The sequence below is a fragment of the Xiphophorus hellerii genome, chromosome 12 (genome assembly GCF_003331165.1).
Source record: "Xiphophorus hellerii strain 12219 chromosome 12, Xiphophorus_hellerii-4.1, whole genome shotgun sequence".
Lineage (NCBI taxonomy): Eukaryota > Metazoa > Chordata > Actinopteri > Cyprinodontiformes > Poeciliidae > Xiphophorus > Xiphophorus hellerii.
The window spans coordinates 27,327,023-27,351,042 of NC_045683.1; the positions used below are offsets into that span (position 1 = coordinate 27,327,023).

Here is a 24,020-nt window from a genome sequence, read left to right on the forward strand (position 1 = left end):
TTACTGGTACAAATGCTATATGACGAGGAGGGATTATATTATCTGGAAACAGGTGTATGCTTTTTTTAAATTATTTTTATTAAATGTTATAACAGCTTGCCATAGCCTCCTGCGCCCCACTTTAAATAAGGTATTAACGCCCCTCCTCCGTCAGCTGACCGCGGTCCATGTTGTCAGGAAGTGCTTCGTTTTTCACATCTAACCGGAATATAAGGAGGAGTAGCTGTTTAATCCTACGCTCCTGGAACATCACACCGAGCGTTTCATGGTAAACTAGGAGCTGTGGGACATAAGTGTAGCGGTACAGAGATGCGGGTCTGAGTGGACGGTTCTGGTTGGTTTTTGCTGGAACACGGATGCTAATGCTAGTAGTTTGGTTAGCTTAGCACTGAGCAGAGTTGTTTGGGTTTCGTTAGTTGCTCTAATGACACGTTAGGCGAAAACTTTTTGAAGCGTTGGTGCTTGGCAGTTGGAGTAACTGTGACTTAGTTTTAGTTTATGACGAAGTTAAAACAGCTGAAAGCTGTAATGTAGTCAGTTTTTGTTTTTTTAAAATGTAAATCAGAATTATAACTACAGCTCATATCTAATTCTGCCTGTTTGGCAAATTGCTCGTTCTCTGTAGTTGTAGATAATATTTTTTGTCAACGTAGAAAGTCTGTTCATGACGTCGGCTTTCCATAAATTTTACAACAGCACCTAATGGCACCCAGTCTGTTTTAAACTGGCCACTCAGCTGTGTTTTCACTAAAAAATCCACTGTATTTTTTTGGCTGGTTCAAGTTGGGTTAAAATGTCCAACGATCGCTGTTATTATTTAGGAAAACATGACTTAAAAATAGCTGCACGGTTAAACGTGGCAAAGTTATTTTTGCTTTACTGTAAAAAGCCTGAAAAAAAATCACACATATAGATTTGATCTGGAGATTTAAAATTCTAGGTTAACATTCAATTACCTATATTGGGTGGTAAATATTTTACATTCTCAAAGTTGTTTAATTTCACTTTCTGTTTGTTGCACTATGTCATTTCTCTAAGCAGTACATTCCAATAAGAAATAGTAAATGTGTCACATTTAATCTCTAAACTTATTTTTTGATGCTTTCCCTAGGGTCATCCATTGAGACATGGAGAACTACAGCAGTGGTCGGCCATGGGGGAAGCTAGTCAAAGTGGACTCCAATGAAACAGTTCTGCTTTTCACTAAGGAATGTACAGTTGGCAGAAAAAAAGGTAGGAAAGTTGTGGGGGTTTTTTTTTGGAACAGACAAAGACGTCTCATTTTCCATTTCTAATTTGTGTTATAAGCGGCTAGTGTTGATCCCAGTTTTCAGAACTGCTCTCATTGAGTAAAAGTCCCCATTAAGAGAAGACGGCCTTTTCTGCGCTGTAAACGTCTCTGTCAGTGTCTGGAGCCTTTATAACCTCCCCCTTGAAAACACAAAGCCTCCTTTAGTGCCCCAAACTTAGACAGCCCCTTGTGATGAGAACAAAAGATGTCTATTGACAACATGCGTGTAGAATATTAAGTAGATTTTTTTTTTTGTATGGGTTTCGCTTTAGAGCTGGTTAGGGCTATATATCCCCCTGTGTGTGCTTTGTGGTTGAGAGATTATGGGAATCTACTTTTTCTTTTTTACTATGCAGAGCCACTGGGGTTTGCAAAGATTGCATAAATTAGCCAATGTCTGGGTAATAAGAGTCAAACATGTCATGGCAACTTAGTCTTTAGGTGCAAGGTGGGTTTGTTTTGAGAGAATTGTTCACTATATGTTGCTGTATCATTTAGAATTTGTGATAAGAATGACAATTTTGAAGAATAAAAAAGTAAATATTTAGTTCTGGATAAGAAAATGGTGTTTCCTAAATGACACTTTTTGTTTTACTTTTATGCTTTTTTTTAAGGCTGCTATCTGTCCTTTCCATCCAATAAGCTTGTCTCCGGGGAGCACTGCAAGATCGTAAAAGATGAACACTCAGGGCTGGTTTGGCTTGAAGACACGAGGTACTGTACCCCAAGAGTTTAAAATGAAATTTTAAATGTGGGCAGGGGGTTAAGCACCAGGGGTGTACATAGTTTTGGATGCCACCATAATTGTATTTCCAGACTTTGCATATGAGTTTTCCTTCATTTAAAGAAGGCCTAATATTTCCTAAACTTTGTGGCTTCAAAAAAAAAAAAATCAAAAATACTTGGTAAGATTTTATACTTTCATATGAGTTGGATTTAATTTTTTCTAAATGAGAAAAGATATGCATTGACTTGTTGCAACTCTGAACTGTTTTCTGCAGCACTAACGGCACAGTGATCAACTCGTCCAAAGTGGTCAAGAAGCAGACGCATGTGCTGCAGAACGGTGATGTCATCTACTTTGTGTACAGGAAGAGTGACCCCGATCAAAGTAAGTTGCTCAGAATCGGTCTATGCTCATTTATTTCCACAGGCCTTTAATAGAAAATACTCACAGCACGTCTTGTTACTCTCTAGACATTGCCTATGTTTACCACTCTTTAAACATGGAGGCCGCTGTTCCAGAAGACGGTTATAGTGAGTAGATGGATAACGTCCTACAAGTGGCTCGTTATATTCCGAGTCTGTTGATAGTTTTCCATCTCCGTATGCATACAGAGAGGCCAGCCTGCAGTCTTTTTCCGGTTCTGGCTTCAGAGATGGCCCTCTCTGTGGAACCCGTAATGCTCACAAGAGCTCCTTTGGAACCAACTCAGGAGGAACCTCAGCCTTCCACCTCCACCTCCCACCTTTGTATTAAGAAGCCCTCATCTAAAGCCCCCGTTTCATCAGCTTCTTCTGCTTTGGGTATGTTGTTTTTTGTTTTTTTTTTTTTTTTATTGATTGATTGATAAATTTCTTTGATCAAGTAATTTTTGACGCGTGTTGGTCTTACCAGGCCAAGTTAAGGATGGAGCCTCGGCAGTAGAAGAACACTCAGGCAACCGGGAGCCAGAATGCAAAAGGAGGAGAACAGATGATGGTCGGTTTCTCATTTTGTTTTCTGCGCAACTGTTTTTGTCTTTTTTCTCTTCATGTCTTATCTGGAATGTTTTTGTAAGTGAAACCAGACAACTGGTAAAAAGTCATGGTCAGCTGCAATTGATGACAAATTAGGGCTGTTGTAAACAAATATTTTAGTAATCGAGTAATCTTATCGATTGTTCTTACGATTTATTGAGCTATCGAATAAAAACATTGATCAAATAAAATATTGGTAAATCTGGCATAACACTGGTGTTACTCTCAGATATCAGTCCAATTTTTCATATGTGAACTTCCCTAACAGTAACTTTTTTGTAGTTTAGAAAATTAACCTGTAACAATAATGGCTCACTTTCTAAGTTAACCAGAAGAAAATTTATACAAAGATCTGAAATTGTATTCAATTTAATAATAAAGAAGTAAAATACGCTTATAAAACATGTCTATACTCCAGCTTTTGGTTTTTTGGTTTATGTATTCATCTTCAGTCAGTTAAATAGGTGAATTCTCACCTTGCCCCATACCTGTCAAGCTTTGGGTTTGAGAATACGGGAAATGTCGCCTGGACTTGGGGGGGCTTGCGGTGGTGGGGGTGGGAGGGGCAGACGAACGAACGACCGTAAGATGGGGTGAGAGGAGGAAATAGACCAGGGGACAGACCAACGTAAGTTCAGGGGGGAAAGACGACCGGTAGACCAGGGGACGAACGTAAGAACGGGGGGGAGGGGGTCATTTTAAGTGCCAGTCATTTTAAGGATGCCTACTGGTCCCCCAAACAAACGATGTAGACCCAGGCATTATCATTAATTAATAAAATCCCCACGGGCCGAACTTGAAAATTGGATGTTATGCCGCCAACACTTAACTTTCTTCAACAACTCAGAGGCGGAAGTGAGAGCTACACGCAACGCAAATAATGTCCCGGCCGGAAAACGGTGCGCTAAATAATAAAACATAAATTAACAAAGCTTCAAGGCAGGTAAATTTTCCTAGAGGAATTTTAATAATCGAGGTACTCGAATCATTCGAGGAATCATTTCAGCCCTATGACAAATACAAATGTTTTTACAGACTCTTGATTTGTGCTGAACACGTACCCTTTTTACAGATGTGACAGGATCAGCTAAGGGGGATGTTCTGTCTACACCGCCAGTGAAAGAGACTAAAACGGACAAGATGGAGGAGTCGCTGACATGCGTCATTTGCCAGGACCTGCTGCACGACTGCATCAGGTGAAAAGTCAGAAGAAAGGTCCTCAGGGACAGATGAGCTCCAGATGGGTTTGGAGCACCGGCCCTTTTCATCTGGACATAAAAAAGTGCCCTTCTGAAATGTCTTTTATTTATTTATTTTTTACAATGCATGGAAGCCAAGAGAGGACTTACTGCATATACTTTTTCCAGATGCTTTTCTCTAGATAATTAGTTAATTTCCTGTTTTTTTGAGAAAACAAGTCAATTTCTAATTTTCTCAACATAGTGAGTTAATTTATTGATGGTGTTCTGGAGATAATGAGTTAATTGCTCATTTTGCTGACATAAAAAGTTCATTTACCAATGGTTTTCTCAAGATAAGTTAATTTCCTGATGGTCGTCTCGAGATAAGCCAGTTAATTTCCTGATGTTTTTCTCGACATAACGAGTTGATCATGAGATGTTTGTTGTGTGTGTTAAACCTGATTGTTGTTGCTCACATTTGAAGGATAACTCGATATTTCAAGAAAACCGTTGAGAAAATAACTTGATCTCAGTCAAAATTATGCAGATTCATCTGCTTTTGACTTCTGTAGTGCTGTGTGTGGCTCAATGTAGCACGATTTAATAACCCATGTTGCTTGTCCCCCACGTTTTTGTAATTTTTCCCAACAAGACTTCATGTAATAAACCTCACACTGGCTAGGAAAAGGTGCCATTTTTTTCCATTTGAGCTCCTGTCCCCCAAAATTTCTTTGCACACCACTGCAAGTCCTTGAAATTTTTTTTGTTTTGTTTTTTTGTTTGGTCTGGAGTGTAATTTGCACTTATATCAGAGTTATAAATTTGGCTCTATCGTTTTGTGCTTTCAGCTTACAGCCTTGCATGCATGTTTTCTGCGGCGCCTGCTACTCTGGCTGGATGGAGCGCTCGTCGCTGTGTCCCACCTGCCGCTGCCCCGTGGAGAGGATTTGTAAAAACCGCATTCTGAACGACCTGGTGGAGGCCTACCTCATCCAGCATCCAGGTTTGCACACACGCACGTGTGATCATGACATGCAATAACACAAGAGAGACCAGGGCTGGGCGATGTGGCTTAAAAATAAAACTTCTTTTCTCGGTTTCCAATTTTAAGTGATTTTTTTTTTTTTTCCCCCAATATTTTTGAAAAACTGGCTTTTGTTTCAATCGTCTCTTCTGTGAGTTGTGCGAATTTTTGTTTAACCCCTCAAAGCCTGACACACAAAATAATTCTCAGAACAAAGCTTTTGCTGAATTCTGTATCTAAATATTGAAATTATTTCAGCATTACATTGATAAATTGCTCACAAAGGGCTAATTAAAAATATATTTAGTGCAATACTGTAGTCCAAATGGAGATGTGAATGTACTTTTTTCATGATAGTATAAAACAGTCATCTTAAAACTCTTCAAAATAGACCGAGTCATTTGCTCAATCTTCTCAAGTTCTGCTGCTGATAACAATTTGATGCGTTAAAAGATAATGTCCTTATTCGTAATCTGATACCAAATTGTAACTTGACAAGATGCTCAACATTCCTCTTTTTAATTTTGGATTTTTCATGTAGGAGTTCCCATAACTTACCACCGCATTCTGCTAATATTGTGACATTTTTCTCGTATTACTGCAGCTTTGTTCTTGTAACATTATGACTTTATTCTCGTCATAGTAACAATAAAAAAAAAAACATAGCCTGCCCTTAATGTTCTGTTGTGGAGTTGACATGAATTTAAAGTCCAAATAAATAGAAGCTGTAAAACGCGCTTGCCAAATAAGTCGGTCGGCCTTGGGTGTCTCTGAACTACAGGAAACCAAGGAGCGCATTGGTGGGAAAAAAAGAAAAATCCCAATTTTTCAAAGATTACATTTTCAAAAATCGATTTTATCTCCCAGCCCTACGAGAGACCAAGATGTGCCAACCTCAAGATTGTGTTTCTAAACCCGAAGCGTGCCTCTCTCTGTCTTACAGAGAAGAGTCGCAGTGAGGAGGACCTGAAGAGCATGAACAGCCAAAACAAGATCACTCAGGACATGTTGCAGCCCAAAGTGGAACGTTCCTTCTCTGAGGAGGAGGGCAGTTCAGATTACCTCTTTGAGCTGTCAGACAATGACAGCGACTCTTCAGACATTAGGTTAAAAGAAAAAACAACAACAACAAAAAACACAGCTTAGCTAAACCAGAGAAGCATGTTTGTTTCCTAAGACCTTACTCACCTTTGCTTTGCATTTCTTTCCCTGCAGTCAGCCCCTTCTGATGTGCAGGCAGTGTCCGGGCTACACGCGGGATATGGGCCAAGTTCTGTTTGCTTCGAGCTCAAACTATTTTTTCACTGGTCTTCCAACTCTACCACCTGTCCAGCCTCCTCCCACACCTGCTTGTGGGGAGGGGGCAGCAAGGCCGGCCGGAGAGCCGGCCGGAGAGCAGCCCTCCACGTCCTCCGACCGGCCCTCAGCTGACGGTGAGTCTAGATTAGGCGCCGGCTGGTGTGAAGTTCAAACAGTATGAAAACTGAGTTAAAGTGTCACAGTCTGTCACAGTCGGCTAATTTTTGTAGATTTCAAGTGTGTAATGTGTAAAATAATGTAACGGGCCAAACGGGACATTTTTGTTCTTGTAATAATGACAGACAAAACGGGAGAGGACAATAAAAAATAAAAAAAAACATGTTAAAATTTCGGGGTACAAAAATTAGAAGTTTAAAGCGATTGTGTTATTAGGTTTATTTAATTTGCATATACATTTTTTTAATGTAATTTTTATTAAAAATATATATATATATATATATATATACACACACACAAACATCAGTTTGATACACAAACTGATGTTTGTGTATCAATTTAATTAATTAAAAAGGACTAAATAAGTTATGAAAAAATATTTGCAAGATCAACTTTAGCTTATGTTTAGCACTGCCATGGTTGCTAGGTAGCAAAACATATGCAGGGGTAAGGGAGGCTAGACGGTTCCACGCCGTCACACACTGTAGTTTTGTAATGTATTGTGAACAGAAAATGTTTTTTGTAAATTTGGAAGCAAAGTGTCTAAGCTTTCTGTCAGCCAGCTGACCAGCAGTTACAGCAATAAGTGGAGGAGGGAAACCTCGCTGTCATTCCTCCTCCATACAGTCGGAGACAACGCTTTCTCTGGTATCTCATTAAAAAGCATTATTACTTTAGGGAAAATGTCAAACCTTGAAACAAAACCTTGATATATCAGTAAAGCGGGCCTTGTCGAGACTAGACACCCATCAGATCAAACATTGTTTTCGATTCTTTCTTCCAAATTTGACAGAATAACATTTTATTTGGGTCAAGACCAACAAATTCTGATCCCAAACTTTTAGAAAAGTAAGATTTCAGGGGCTATTTAGTTTTAAGCAGAAGCTCACTATATAAACTAGCCTTCCTGTAACGCGTCTGAAACTCCTCTTCTTGCCTCTGCTGCACAGCACCTCAGGAGTACTGCTGCCCCCCGCAGGGCCGCCACCTCATCTGCACCTGCTGCCTCCAGCCGATGCCAGACCGGCGGGCCGAGCTCAGCAGCCAGCAGCAAGTTATCGCTCAGCAATGTGAGTTGTCCCATCACCTGCTCGTCCCTCTTTGTACCTTTAAAAATAAATAAATAAAAACGTGTGCCTTATAGCTGCACAGAGCACGATAAATGAAGCTCAGCTGTGTAAAAACCTTCATATGTTGCGTGTTGGTAGGTGTGCTGTGCCAGAGTCCGTTCTGCCACATGTACTGGGGCTGCCAGAGGATTGGCTGCCATGGCTGCTTGGCTCCATTCAGTGGTGTGTATCACAGCCATTCATCATTTAACATATGTGTGGTTTACTGATTTGATCGACTGCATTGTCTTTAGCTGAACACCAAGCTCCTACTTTCTCAGTTTCCATTAAAAGCACTTTGTGACCTGTGACATTTTCACCCATTTTTTATTATTTTTTTTCCCCAGAGCTTAATCTGACTGAAAAGTGTCTGGATGGCGTGCTGAACAACAACGCATACGAGTCAGAGGTTCTACAAGTAAGTAAGGCCTTTATTATTTGTTTCAAATCAGAGTTGTTGTTTTTTTTTTTTTTTTTATAGCATGATTTTTAAATGCTCATGTGTATGCACACCATAGTGGAATAGAACTTCTGACTGCAGGGTCTACTTTGAATTTGCATGAAGTCTGGATATGAAATCCACATATCAGTGTACTATGATATTTAGTGTATTGTTTTTATATTTTCACCAGAACTACCTTTCTGCTAAGGGAAAGACATGGAAAGATCTGCTCCAGGAGTCCTTGCAAGGCTTACAGGAGGGAAAGTTTCTCCTGACAGGTGATTACGCACTTCAAAGTTCTTTAATTACTGCTCACTGAATCTTTTTTTTTTACTCAATGCTTCGCAGAACTATTTATTAGCCCTTGAACAGCCTTCAACTTCAGTGCATTCCACTGGAATGTAATGTGGTAGACCAACACAAAGTAGGGCAAAGTTGTGAAAATAAAAGAGAAGGTAAAATTAAGGAGAAAAAGGAACAACAGACTGGTCAGACAACATAGCCATTAGAGTGACCTAGTCAAAGTAATGATGCACTAATTGCAAACACATGCCACACTTTTCAGATATTGGTAACGTTATATTAGGGCTTCTATTAACAATTATTTTAATAATTGATTTATTCTGACGATTAGTTGATTATTCGGATAAAAAACATTCTACAGATTTTTTTTTAACCATTTTTTATACAATATTAAAAATACATTAAAAGATGCAAATAAGATTCAGTTCTTTTTATTGCCTAAAATTCTATCTGAAGATCTGAAACAGGCAAAGCTAATGGTACACCGCTAGAGGAGTTTAGGCTAAAACATATTTCCAGAAAAAGGGTGGGTTTTTTTTTTGTTTGTTTGTTTGTTTAGTTTTTTTTTTATCTTTAATGCAAAATGTTTACGTTATTTGTACAGTTTTGGCTTAATTGCTGCTCTAAATGTGCTCTGTTGTTTTTTTTGTTTTTTCCAAAACAACTTCTTTTTTTTTTTTGAGTCTGTATACCCCAGTTAACGATTAATCAGTTGCTAAAATTAGTTGACGATTAAATAGTTAAATCCGATTAACCGCTTCACCCCTACTTTATATTCTTTTTTTTTTTTCCCTCCTAAAAATGACTGCTGCCCTGCAGTAGCACTAAGTCAAATAATGAGGTCATTAGCAGGACTCTGGAAAACTTAACTGCACTTGGTTAAGTGCAGTTAACCAAGTGCACTTAACCAGGTGTAACCAGGGAAGCGATTCAGCTGTTGGATTCGAGTGTGTTGGACCAGGGAGACATCTAAGAGTTGCAGGACACCGGCCCTCGAGGACCAGGATTGCCCACCCCTGCACTAAGTGGATAATATGTTAATATATTGAATAAAATCCCAATGAGACACGTCGACGTTTGTGTAATAAGAAAACACAGACAAAGTTCAGAGAAGGACGAATACTTTTTGTGTACATTCACAAAATGCCCTTTTCAAGAACACATTGGCGCTCTCGTTTTGATGATGATGATGATGATGATGAGTGCTGACTGTCTCGTTCAGATTGTCGCATCTCGACGGACACCCTGCTGTGTTTCTGCTGCGGCCTGCGAGCCTTCAAGGAGCTGGCCTACAAGTACAGACAGAACATCCCTCCGGCTGAACTGCCAGGTCTGAATTTTGCTACGCCGAAGCTGCGGATTTTCTTTACTTGCACATTTCAAAACACTTTGACTGCGTTCTAATAGCATTCGTTCATCCTCAGCTTCTGTGACATCTCGTCCCGACTGTTACTGGGGGCGTAACTGCCGCACGCAGGTGAAGGCGCATCACGCAGTGTAAGTCCTTCAGCCACCAAAGTTTGATGTCAGAATTTTGTGCATGTCTTATCCCTACACAACCACTAGAGGGAGACCTTGTATAAACCCCTTCTTTTTGTCTGAACACCCGGGGAAGATGTTTCTCTGTGGTTCTTGAATGCAAAGCTAATTCTTTCCTTCATCATTTCAGGAAATTCAACCACATATGTGAACAGACGCGTTTCAAGAGCTGAAGGAGCCGGACGGTCGGTTCTTCTGAGTCAAATGCACATGTGAAACACGACCTCGATGCGTCTCGCTCTGCCCGCCGTAGACGACCCGCCTTATGCAATTGCCTAATGCACTTATTAACAATCAGTGTCCATTTACAACAATGACCGTGTTCTCCACACATATTCAGGAGAACGGTATCTATGCACATTCGGATTATTCCCTTTTGAGTGAAGGTCTTTTCACTCGTACAAGTTGCTGTTGCTCAGAATAATAAACACCCCGAAACAGCCGATATCTGGTAAAGGAATCATTTGTTTAGGTGGTGAAATGGTTAAAGGTGCTAGTTAATGTCGCTGTCACCCTGGGCAACAAAAACTTCAATTTTGTTTTTAGATTAGAAGTTATTTGTGTATGGAAAAGGGATATGTACGCATGCTAAACAAGCTTTTTTTTTTCGCCCCGTTTTCTTCATGAGAGAATTATTTTTGAGCATTTTCCCAATATGCTAATGTTATTATTAAGGGATTTCCATAATTCATTACATCTAAATAATCATGTGAAATACCTTTTACTAAGTAAATTACAATAGCATTCATTTATTTCACAAATTCTACTCAAAAAGTGAAAGTCTTGGAAGATAAAGATTCATTACTCTGTTATGTATTTCAGTGTTTTTTGTTGCTTTTTTTTTATGCAATTGAAGGTTGAAATGAACAAAATTCCCAAAAATTACTTGAGGGAGGAGGGAAAATGGGAAAAAAAAAAAACATGTTTTGGTCGTTTGCAGTATTTTCTGATTTGATGTCATGGCAAACACAATCACTCAGAAGACTACCAGCAGAAATGCACTGACTGTTTTCATTGAAAGTAAGCCACAAAAGATGATTGCTAAAAGGATCTGGAAAGTTGAGTGGAAGGAAAAAAAAAGTGTGGCACATCTGATTTTTCATATTGAGTTACTTACTCTTACTCTTCCAACTTATTCAGACGCACCTACCAGGGTCACCGGAACAGTAAAGTATTTTCAGTTTAAAACAGCCCATCACAATGCTATATGTTGCTAACATTAACCAGTTAAGTATTACCGCTTAGGGATTTTTTTCCCCCTGCTTATATCACTGCGTTTCCAGGCAAAAGCAAAAAAAAACAAACAAACACACACACACTAAAACTCTAACACATTGTGGTCCAGTGTGATATCTGTACAGGATTTTGTTGTTGCCGTGTAGTAAGGGCTAATCTGTGTGATGAAATGCGTTGCTTCCTTTTGTAGAACTTCAGGGATAGAAAAGCAACATGAAGTCATGCTGCGTTTACAGGAAACTCTTAGACGGATCAAGCCAATAAGAGACGCGGCATGCGCTCAGTCGCTCGCATTCATCTTACCTCTCATCAGAGCGTTGGATCTCTGTTGATTTTTCTCTCATCGCTCCTCAGGTTCACAACACTTTTATTTTGAAACTTTCTTTGCAAAATGGGCAGGGGGGGGGGGATCTGAAGCGCACTGACATCCTCTTTAAGACTATCAATATCTCCGATTGTTAATATAGTAACAACTGGACAAATCACGCTTGGCTTCTAGTTTCTGTCTAGCTGACACTTTTATAAGGTAGATTTAAAGTTTTTTTCATATATATATATATATATATATATTAAAACTCTAAACGTATCACTAACCTTCCGTTTATTAGTGTGTTGAAAATGGTGATGGATGTAAAGAAGTAGAAATGCTTAAAGCAGGCCTTAGAAAGGCTAAGTTTCACGTGGATTTCTTATTGATTTTTTAAATTTATGCAGATTTGTTTTGTTTTTATATTTTCTTGGACATGGACGATCTTTACGCAAGTTTCTCACATTTAAGAGAAAGTTCAAAACATTACTAAACTTCCTAAGACATTCTGTGCTTGGCGCATTGAAAATAAATTGCCTGCAATATCTGGGTTTTAATTGTACAGAAAGATTAATTCCACAATATAATGGAGATTTCCGCACAAACAAAATTCCTTTATAGTATAAGAAAGTTGCTCATTTCTGATGTACATGTAACTTTTATCATATTTAGTTTTATGTTGCCTGTTAAATCAATGAGGCAAATAAAATAAAAAAGTAGTTAAAGGGCACTTTCCTGCTTCTACCTTTGTGTGTGGGGTTAGGTCACTGTTTTCTGTATTTTAATTTTTAATATATATATTTTTTTTATTTCATGCTGAGTCTAAATATACATTCTTTAGCAGCTCAGCCTCTTGGCACAAGCCTGATCAATCCCGCCCGCAGACGAGTTTTAATTATTTGCTGCAGGAGATCCGGCTGAGCTAACAACAATCCCAAGCCGCTCCAATGAGGAATTGGTATTAGCGGCTTTTGAGGGGTGCTGTAAAAAAAAAAAAAAAAATAGAAGAGTCCGGACGAAGGTGCTCAGGAGTAAATCAGCAGGTTTCATTCTACCTCATCGCAATACATATGAAAGATGTTTGGATTCAAAAAGGACAACAGAGAGAAGCTGCATGTGCTTCCTCTGTAAGAGGGGGTGTAAATCTTTCTAAATGCCTGTAACGCTTGGATGCATTGCACTATTTTAAGAATGAATCTAGATCATAATCAAGTTCTAGTTGAATCGTAGATCAGTAGGGAGATGCAGGAATTAGCCGTGGACTTTGGGGAAATGTACGTTTCGTCGCGTGGTGTCGGCAGTACTGAAGCTGTGTTTGAAATGCCTTTAGCTCTGATTTCTGATCATTTAAATATAATAAAATTGATATAGTTCAAAGGAAGTCTGGGTTGCTGTTTTTGTTCATGATAAAAATGTACTTTACAGCCAAACGACGAACTCGCATGTTTTAGATTTGTTTCTGTTTTACGATGTAAAAGTATCGTCCATGCACACAGGACTCAGTCGCTTGCATTGGGAACGTTGGAACAGGGACACATTTCTCTTCTATAAAATTTTTTATAAAAAAAAAAAAAGAATATATGTATGTATTCATAAAATAAATGGGATTTTCAGTGATATTCTAATTTATCAGATATGATAAAACCTTCACGGGATGTTCACAATTTCGGTCAAAGCATCCAAGAACTTTTTTGTTTTTGCCAAATTAAGAACACCAGACGTTAACAGTAGCGTGTTTATTGAACCTTTACTTGCATACGAACAACTAATGTTTAAGTGCTCTGTACTACATAACGGTCTCTATTCTCACTTTATATAGTAGTCCAACTTCCCTTTTATAATCCGTTATCAGTAGTAGGAGAACGCGTACACCGACGTGACAATGATATAAATGATTTGTCTATGCCCTACGTAATACTTGTGGGTAAAAAGCGATGATGACCACATGGAGAGCCGCAGGAAGGTGCAGCGGCTGAAATACAGGAACTAAAAGAAATGAAGAAACGCCGTTCGTGCTTTTAACAAAAACAGTACCTCTGGAAAATCAACAGCTTTTTCTTTGTCCAAGAGCTTTTTTATATGTGTACATATGAAATGATAAGCCAGCGCAAAATCTTGCCAAGTATTTTTGGTTTGGTTTCTTGCAGTACCGAATAATGTTGTAGTACGCTTGAAACAAGACAAAACTGTCTTAAAAGAAGCTTTTCAGCTAGAAATAGGAGCTCGTTTTAGGCTAATTTCTTAATATTTATGAAAAAGTAATAGTTTTAATCTGCCAGTGGAACAAGAGATGTTTCCCATTTTACAAATTCTAATTTGGAGGAAAATGGCAACTTTCAATATAAAAGTTATAATATAAAAATAATAACTTTTAATATCATTTTTGTATTAACAGTTATAACTCAAGCTTTTTCATCAATATTAAATTACTGACTTAAATAAAGTTCCTATTTCTTGCTCTAAAGTTAGTTTAGTCTTTTTATTTCAAGTCTACTAAGATATTTGCACTGGAAACTGGACCAAACATACTTGGTATGACAGCGTTTTTGCAGAGTGGAGTTTGTAAAAGTTGATGTCAGAAAGAAAAAAAAAAAAAAAGGTGTTTTTTGTTGTTTTCACAGTGCCACTAGTTCAGAAATCCAGGTCTCGGTCAGCACAGTCTCGGCTCCTGGTCACATGTGGTTTGTCACGGAGCACAGCCCCGTGGACAGACTAACGGACGGCTGGCCGTTCTTCAGCGCGTCTGACTCGTTGGACGCTCCTGAAGCTGGCGGAGCGGCTCCCCCCGACACCTGACTGCCCCACGGCCTCCACTCCGGCCTGACCCTCTTGGGGCTGACGCCGCCCGCGGGAGGCCGTTTGCTCTCGTGCTTCGCCCTGACCGGTCCGTTTGTCTGCTCCAGGTGCTGAGCCGAGACCAGCGGCTGCCTGTCCTCCTCCTCGGAGATGGCGAACACCGGCACGCTGATGTGATCGCCCTCGCCTGGGAACTCCAGCCTCTTTCCGGCCGGCGCGCTCTTGACGTGGCACTGAGCAGAAGAGGAGGAGGAAGAGCAGGAGGAGGGTGAGGAAGAGGAGCCAGGGCCGGTCTCTGAGGGGACGCAGCCCGGGTGGACGCCGCCCCCCTTCGGTGGATCTTTTGTTTCGGAGAGAAGGCCGAAACACGGCCCGGTGAAGCGGGAGCGGCGCAGGTTGCTGGCGGAGTTGAGGCGTCGCTGGCGCTGTGTGGGCTGCATGAGGGGGTAGGAGACGTTGCTGGTGGAGGAGTCCGAGACGATGCTGCTGTTCGCCTGGGCCTCTAGGTGGGCGTCGGAGAACACGTTCCTGCTGTTGCGGTCTTTGCGGTCGGGGATCAAACCGGATGGCGGCTGAAATGAAATATTCGACGGGTTAGAAGATATGAAACTGGGCTCTCAGTCGCCGTAAAGCACCACGTGTCAAACTCAAATCCAGATCTTTATGCGTCCCTTCAACAGTTGTGTGCTTAAATATTATTTTACCAATCAAACCAAAACGGCTTTTATCTGTGTACTGCCAAATTGCATCTATCAATTCCAATTCCACGATCGCGGAGATCCACAGAAATTTACTTTTTGTCCTGTCTTTAAGAGTATAATTTTCTGCAAGACAAGCCAAAACTTTGGGTTTAAGTGATGCTAGGGGTAATACACTGAGCTACAGAAATCAAACAAATCTGGTGTTAATCACCTGTGCTACGTTTGTGCTGCAAAAATTTTCCAGCATAATATTTAACACCAATTTTATTTGAATTGGGTAACGTGATGGGGCCGATTGAACCATTGACATGTAGATGTTCAATAATGTCTTCAAACCAAAAGCAGCACAAACAAAACAATTTATTCTGCTGCACAAACACGCACAAACGTAGCACAGCACAAATTTGTTTGATTTCATAAATGTGGGAGAGGCTGGTTGACCTTCTACGACCTCCTGAAACTTTTAATATCTTAAAAATGATAGCAGCACAAACAAATTGCTGCACATTCTTAACATTAAATAAGAACATTATTTAATTTACTTTAAATAAATGAGATAATATTCATGCATCTCACAATAGCATTGTCTCATCAAAGGCAGACAGTGCTATTTGTTAACATTTTAACAGCTTGTTAGTGGGTTTTATGAATCCGTTCAGGCTCAATCGGCCCTTTATGCCCCAAAGTGAAACTGAGTCGGGAGCCCAGCAGTAAAGAGCCGAGTACTGACGTTGTCCACCAGCTTGGTGAAGGGGCTGGTGGAGTTCCAGCTGCACCACTTCTTGTGAAGCTGCGGCAGCGGAGGCAGGAAGTCCTGGAAGGTGCGTACGCTCCACGCTCTCGGTCGCGAGCAGACGCTCTCTCGAAGGGACCTGGCCCCGGCCGGCGAGGTGTTGGGGTCCGCTGAGGGCCAGTCGCATGAAGGACCGGGGCCGGTGTCACTGTGTCGCAGGAACCTCTCCCGCTGCTAAGAAACACACAAGTCTTTCAAGTAAAACGTGAATATGAAAGAATCCAACAACAACAACACAAACATATTGGTACACTTTATGCAACTGTCACGTTTTATCATGTTGCAGCCGTCAACTTTAACGCATCCTATTGGACTTTATGTCATGAATCAACAGGAAGTAGATGATAGTAATGGAGTGGCAGAAAAGAGAGACATGATTTTAAGCCTCTTTTTTTAATATTCAAATAAAAATCTGAAAAGTGTGGCATACATTTGTTTTCAGGTCCATTTGCTATGAGACCCCTGACTAAAATGAAATAATAATATTGTAAATATTTTTAAAGTGTGGCACAGAAAAATCCACCAATACTTGGTCTTTTATCTGAACTAACGTGCCAGACAAGTCGGGCATTTATCATGATAAATTTCTTAATAATTTTTTATTTGTTAAGTTTTAAAAAATTAAATTGTCCATGTTGTCACTTTTAATATTTTCTCCAGTTTATCCTATGTACTATCATTACATATCAATAAAATTAAAATAATGCAGTTTCTGTGTGCAATTTAGTGACACGTCTTCATGACACTGCATTATATGTTGTCTTCCATAGTTCATCTAAGTTAACTTTCCTTTTTTCTTCCAAATCTCACAATTAAAAAATATATATATATATATATATATATATATCGCCTACTTTTTTTTCTTTATCATTTATGTATTTTACACTTTTTCTTGGTTGCTTTTTCTGAACTTGCAACCTCTGCCTGTGGGGATTCATGGATACCAAACAAAACAAAGGAAGAAGCTACGTGGCAAATAAATGAGCAGAGTTGCCCAAACACTGTAAACAAATAAATTAGAAATGAGGTTCAACAGACAACATAAATAGCTTCCATATCAGAGACGGCATTATTCTTAAGCACTCAACTGCAGCAGCAAGGTCGCTGACCTGCACCGGGCCGGACAGGCCGTCAACAAATAAGGCACGCCTCTCTGCTTGAGCAACAACCGACGTTCGTTGCTAAGGACGTACAATCTGTGTCTTTAACTGTCAAACCGTCGCCTGGAGAACTAAATTAGACCGAGATTAGCCGGTTTCTTATTGTTAGTGTTGCAAACTTAATGATTAGTCAGTGTGGTTTTCGCAGGTTCTTTTATTCAATAAACGCTGGTAACAAGAGCGACAGCGAGCGCCTCCGTTACCGTTGGCTCTCTAAGTCAGGAGCGCTCACCGTGCTCCATGTGCCAACTGGTGGCGAACTGCTGTAACTGCAGTTTAATGCATCTCAGTTCAAGAAGAAGTGCAGCTTATGAGTAAAGTCAACAGTCCTTAAATAAAGTAAGATAAAGGGAGGGGGTGTAATTATTTCTAATGTCCATTCTGTCACATTAGCATCCTCTGCTGTCAAACGACGGTCAGATACGGTTTGTTTCAGAGGGAAGACAGCTTTACACCTGAGCGTCCCCCAACGCATCTAGTTTACGATGCTTTAGCCAAAGCAAAGGGTGCTGATTAGCCGAGCCCACTAACTGCTCGGCTGCAGTCTCTTCAAATCCTCATCATTTTTTTTATTGAGGGTTAAAAAAAAAAAAAAAAAAAGCTGTTAGGAGCACAGGTATTAATTTTGGGATGATTTCAGTCTCATGTGGAGCAAAACTGCACTGCAAAAAAATAAATAAATAAATTACCAAGTGTTATTGGTCAAGTTTTCTAGTGCAAATGTCTGAAATAAGATCAAACTAACTTACAGCTAACGTTTTGGCAACAAATAGGAGCTTGTTTCAAGTCAATAATTCCTTAATATTAATAAAAAATACTAGTTCGACTGGCAGATTACGTCACTTATGACTTGTACATTTTCAACAATATTAAGGAATTATTTACTCAGAACAAGCTCTTCTATATTTCTGAAAAGTTTCTTGTAAGTTTGTTTTGTTTTGTCTTCTTTCGAGAGTACTAAAATCTTTTAACTAGAAACTAGACCACGAATATTAAGATGTTACGTTTTTGCAGCGCAGACACACACACACACACACAGGCCTTTTTTTCCAAGTAAATGTAAAAAAAAAAAGAGCAAAAAAGAAAGTGCAGCTTTTGCGTGCTTTTATAATATTCTTTAAATCTAGCTGCATTTTTAGATTTGCCACACCATCATTACCTAAACAGAGATGAAGCAAAATGCCAAAAAATTACTAAAATAAAAAAAAAAAAAGAAAGCCGCTTCCATTGAATTTTTCTGGGAAAGTAGCGGTCAGGTGCTGCTCGTCAGATGCACTCGATTAGCTGACGATAAAGCAGACGTGCGCTGAGTGGACCAGCCACTGACCAGGTTTGGATCATTTTAGGTTAATCGACCCCGACGGGTGGAAACTCAAAAATCCTTTCTCCTTTTGATCAGTGAACCAATCACAGAGCCAACCTGACGCAAAACACTCTCTTCGAGGTAGAAGTTGTTACCAAGTGGAGACGTCTCGAAATGGGTTGAGTAAAACAGTGAGGGGTTTCAAGAGCGAAAGACGCAAGAAGGAAGCTTTATTCGTTGTGTCATGTGGTCGGAGGTTGCTTCAGGTTGTGAAAGAGAAAGACTTGAAGCAGTAGAATACACACTGCAAAAACACAAAATGCTTCTGGTCTAGTTCTTCAGTACGCTTCAAATAAGACTCACTTTTCTGCAAGATAGAGGAGCTTGTTTTAAGTAAATAGTAACGACGGGAAAGATGCATTTTCTATCAATATCGGTAGATTATTTAACAAGACATTTTTCCAATGTCATAAGTCAAATAACATAAGGTTTTGTGTTTTTTGCAGTGCAGCAATGGGCCCCGTTTTAAAATTTAGAAAAACCTGAGAGTTAGGATAATGGTGCGACATACACATGGAAACCGGTGGTCCAGGGTGAATGCTGGACCTTAAAATATCAGCAAACTTCAACAAACTGAAGAAAAGTAATGCGGCAAATGTACCACGAGCAGGACGAATAGTCATACAAATTAAAATAATATTTTAAAAAAATTACTTTAGCTCATAAATAATGATGTAGTAGAATGTGGAGGGGAGATTACATTTTCATTTATATAATTTCATAGCATTTCATAATGTCCTGATATGCAAAACCCCTGAGACGAAATAAAATCGGTCGTTGTGGCGTTTTTGATGCACATTACATGTTGTAGTTTTCCTGGAGCGGCAAAATCCAGTCAGCAAATTAAAAGTGCAAAAGTCACTTCATCAATTTTGATCAGCCAGTTGCCCCGTCGATCAGCACAGGACGGAGGCTTCGGTTGTTTCAGAGAGAACTAATCCTTCCCACAGCGGCTGCAGCGGCCAGCTTTGTCTAGACTAGAATTAGCGCGGGGGGCTTTAATTAAAACGTTCTTTTGCCCGGTAAAGCCCCGCAAACACAATGGCAACTTTTACATTTGACACGAGGCAAGAGATCAGCAACTCCAGTCAATCAGAGATCGAGCTGGAAACATTTCAGGAGGAGGTGGGAGGCGGAGCGGGTCAGCGGGTGGGGAGAGTGTTGCTCGGGGAAAAAAGCTCGGCACACACAACTTCACACAGATTAGGAGAACCTGTCCAACGTCCAGGCAGCGAGTAACGAACCGTTCAGAGCCGGAAAGCTCGGCTTTTCGGCGAGAATGCTGTCGAAACGAACCATTTTCTGATAGTGTTTTTTTTTTTCTTCTTCTTCTTCTTTTACACCAGCAAAAATATCAAATCCAAGCCGAAGCATTTTTAAAAACACGGCAGTTAAGGACCCATGCACGAACATCTACCTTCCAACCAACTTCCACGCCCACTAATTATTTCTGCAATGCGTCGTTCTCATGTAACATTTACCAAACATTACTGACATGGTTTTCTGAATCGAGGACACACACAGCCAGACCACACACTGTGTGTCAAAGCATGCAGCGGCACAATACAGCGACACACACACACACACACACAAACACACACACACACACACACACCCCCACACCCACACACACACGCACACACACGCACACTTTGAGCTGGGAATCTGGCTCTGAAGATAATACTCCATTAGCCTGGGCTGCAGAAAAGCCTGCCAGTCCTTCAAAAAGCTGCCAGAGTTGTTTTATGCCAACTCTTATTCCAAAAGAGCACAAAAGAGAGAAAAAAAGCGCCTGTTTCCTCAAAGCTATTCCTCCTCTTTTAATTATCCTCATTTCCCATTCATGTCCTCATAGTTGACATAGTTTTAGATTGTACCTTGCGCACGTCGGAATAATCGTATCGGTCTTTTTGGGAACATTAGGTCAGTTCAGGAAGAAAAAGAAGGAAAAGCCAATGCTCTGCCACCTCCCGATGTTCATTTGTTCTGGGAACTTTTCCACATTAGCGGGTCGAAACACAGAACTGAGGGGTCCGCCGCTGCGATTACATAAACTTTTTTTTTATGCTGTCGTCCTTACAGCATCGCGTTTGGGCCGAGACCTTTGAACCAGCGTGCAAAGTGAGGCAGCACTGTGAGGAATTCACAGCCGTGTCGCGCCCCTGGTTAGCGGATAGCATTCAGCGCCATGCTCGTCATTTCACATCGGAGAACCAACGTTAGCGCGCTGGTGCTACGAGAGGAACGGGGTCAGGAGCTCAGGGAGAGCTGCGGGGTTTCGTTCTCCTACACTGGCAACAAAAGTGAAGGGGAAAAAATGATCTCTTTATATTGCTTTAAGCTAACTGAAGTTTTCTTAAACTTCAGTTAAGCTAACTTCTGAGCTAACTTTCTTAAAGCTAGCTTAAAGCAACATGTGCTGAGTCCATGTAGATTACCTGTCCTTTTCAGTGCAGCACATTACTGTAAAAAATTTCAAGTGAATACAAGCTTAAAAATTTGTACTCTCACCCCTCCGGTTGTATGTTTTTCACATTTCCCTGTGAGCCACTCGAATTTCAGGACGACGGTTGTTTTTCAAGATGGCCGCCGTTTCTCAGCCTTTTAAAACCAGTCATTGCCATAAGATGTTACCTGTTTTCATGACTTGAATAAATTGTATGTCGTATCATATGCTTTCGACTTTGGTCATCCTGTGTATACAACTTTAAAGTAATAATATGCATCAAATCAGAAAAACATATTTATTGACAGTTGCTAGAATGTTATTGATGTAATTGTAGTGAAAAAGAGGCTGAGTAATAAAGCATGTCACAAATTTCAGGACTTTTCTCTCCTCATTTTGAAAAAAAAAACATGTATCAATTTTAAATTTTGCTGCCACTTCAAAACTGTAGGCACGTTATTGTTTGCATCCGCAAATTTCGCGGATGCGCACAGCGCTGGAGGGCCAGAGAGTATTCTTTTATTTCCTATCCATAGCCGCTCTGCCTTGGTAGAACAATTCTGTTGTTAATTAGTGATCTTCTGAACACAGCAGTGGTTCATTAGCCAATTTAAACATCTGCTCTACTGATGAACTGTCAGAGAGTTGGTGTGTGGGTCACCTTTTTTAAAATTTATTTTACTGAACTCAAACACACCAAATTCCACAGCACATCTACATGTTAAGGTTGTCAAAGTCAAGCTAGCACAGCTAAACTACTTTCCTGTACCTCGCTATTTTTAATTAAAACTTTTTCCTGACCTGTGAAATGTGATACCCTTGGATCTTGTTGTCTAGTTGTCATAGTGTTGACAATTAAAACCAACGGTAGTCATTGCAGTATTTTGCACTCCAGCAGGGAGCTGGAGGGCGGGGTCTTGCGCACACGGCGTCACTTTGCAACGTGTCTACACACTATTTTGTGTCAGTCTATCAAATAACCCCCCCCAAAAACACATTGACATCTGTGACTGTGGGACAAGTTCTGGAAAGTCTCTCAGGGTGTGTACTGTTTTCGTAAGGTTCAGTAGGTATTATGGTTAACATCCAACAGGTTCTTACAGCATAAGGATAGAAGGGCAGCCGGCTTGGGCAAGCAGCTGGTGATACAATGAAAACCTCATCTGCACCGAGATCAAGTTCAGTCAAACCGCTGCAGGAGAGCTCCACGTCTACAGTCTGGGGCGCATCGCCTTCAGCAGCGACTGCAGAAAGACCGAAAGAAAAACTATTAGACAACTTAGCAGGGGCTTTGTGTCCACGCAGACACACTTTCACAGCTAGGAGGAAGCTTGCGAGCTGCAGCAGTTCTCTGTAAAATGATCTGCAGCCTGATCTGTGTGGCTCGTCACCAAAGGTAATGGCATTTAAAACAAAGTAGGAAGCTTCTGAAGATGGAAAACAACCTTTTTGTTGTTGTTGTTTCTTAACAATATTAACTGGAACCACAATGGCGTATGTAGTAAGCTAAATTCTCAATATTAAGTTGTAATAAAGAAGAGTAATTGTGCTAGCATTAGCTAAGCACTTCCTCAGACCACTCGAAATGAAAACACTGTAAAAGACAAAAGGAAACAAAGGTAAAAGGTTGATAAATATGCTGCTGATCTTCTGCTGATAGTTTCTTAAAATTAGAAACTATTTCTAATTTTAAGAAACTATCAGCAGCATATTTATTTAGTTTGTTTATTTCATTCATTTACATTTGGAAATGAACCCATTGTCACACGTTGACATAAACAAACGTTTTGAATGAAAAGGAGTAGTATGAAGAAAAAAGAAACTTATATAGTCAACCCCTTCTCTCAAAAGTCAATTCACTAAACCATAAACAACTAAACATCAATCAAGCATCCATATATATCTTTAAACACAATATAGACAATGTGTATAAACAGATAATAAAGAAAAAATATGGAATTTTTGCAACGACAGTGCTCTACTGAATCAATGCACTACATTATTCGTTTTAAATATATTATATTTTATTATTTTCATCAAAGTACAAATTGATCTACTCTCTTTGGTGTCTTTAGACAGATTGTTCAACATATTTGTTCCAACAACAGAAATACAGAGCTCCATTTATTTAGTTCTCACTATGTTTTTATCTTTATCTCTGATCTTCTCAAATTATAAATGCCATCTCTTTTAGTGAATCCGTTTTGTAAACATGTTTGTAATATACTGTTACATATTTTGCAGACTATAATAGTACACCAAGTCGTGACCTTTCATGAATTTGAAGTTGAAGGTCAGCGGATTTGTTGGATCTCTGTGACGGTTTCTGCATGTATTTTTTGCAAAAATAAAAAGAGCACTAGCACGTGCTTTACAGGTTGACCCGCAGAAAGTTCAGTTTGAACAAGCCCATACAAAACGCTTTGCTGCACTTCTCTGATAGCGACCTTAGTGAGGTTTTGCCTTGACATAAACGCCACCGCTGTGAATTTATCGAGCCTCGGCTGTCACAGATCCAGCTGTTTAAAACATTTTGATTACTGCTCTACCTGAAGATATGGACAAGTTTAGGCAAGTACATACAAGGATAGTTTCTGCTATACCCGACTGGCATGTTCTCTTGTCTTTCTTATTTTGTGAATGGTTAAGAGAAATGGAATTATGTGTTGCTTCATATTAATACAAGAAACAGGAAGTAAGGGATTATTATACGGGTCAGTTAAAAAAAACAAAAAAAAAACAAATGAATAAATAAATAATTCTGTTACTTTTATTTTCTAGAATTGCTGTGATGCTAAACCTTTGACTCAGCTGATTTGATTAAAAACGGCTGGACTTTCTATTTCTTCTTCTTTTAATGTGAGATTAACAACAACGGAATGATTTCATTTAAGGATTATAACGCATGTTTGGCAGACGTGCATATAACCCCTGGCACTTCACAAGTGGAGTACTTGTTGAAAGAGCAAAGAAAAGGCAGCGTGTAAATCAGAGAATCCATTCCCACGCAGCCAAACTGATAGATCTTCTTCCCCGCCCTGCGTGGAGGAAACACTTTAACGTCTGAAAGAGCACAATGACCACATGAAAAGATTGATGTCCTTGATGGTGTT

At 39.9% G+C, this 24,020-nt stretch overlaps 2 protein-coding genes across 3 annotated transcripts in view; one reads left to right on the forward strand and one right to left on the reverse strand.

Annotated features, from left to right (window-relative positions):
• Positions 1–138: 138 nt before the first annotated feature.
• On the forward strand, positions 139–13,029 carry chfr (checkpoint with forkhead and ring finger domains, E3 ubiquitin protein ligase). The gene is made up of 18 exons (XM_032578585.1): positions 139–268; positions 1,112–1,233; positions 1,906–2,005; positions 2,293–2,402; positions 2,489–2,548; positions 2,630–2,818; positions 2,910–2,993; positions 4,104–4,227; positions 5,061–5,215; positions 6,180–6,342; positions 6,452–6,669; positions 7,663–7,782; positions 7,921–8,004; positions 8,169–8,239; positions 8,454–8,541; positions 9,789–9,896; positions 9,991–10,063; positions 10,236–13,029. The coding sequence occupies exons 2-18, from the start codon at positions 1,128–1,130 to the stop codon at positions 10,276–10,278; spliced, it is 1,896 nt and encodes a 631-aa protein (XP_032434476.1). The 5' UTR covers positions 139–268; positions 1,112–1,127; the 3' UTR covers positions 10,279–13,029.
• A 340-nt stretch (positions 13,030–13,369) lies between these two features.
• The window catches only part of LOC116729801 (uncharacterized), a 35,966-nt gene continuing 25,315 nt past the window's right edge, over positions 13,370–24,020 (reverse strand). For both annotated transcript variants that reach the window (XM_032578583.1, XM_032578584.1), the window contains exons 5-7: positions 22,009–22,151; positions 15,876–16,112; positions 13,370–15,016 (exon numbers count right to left, since the gene is read on the reverse strand). In XM_032578583.1, the coding sequence (XP_032434474.1) occupies positions 14,321–15,016; positions 15,876–16,112; positions 22,009–22,151 (1,076 nt within the window). In that variant the 3' untranslated portion in view covers positions 13,370–14,320. The remainder of the gene's footprint in view (positions 15,017–15,875; positions 16,113–22,008; positions 22,152–24,020) is intronic.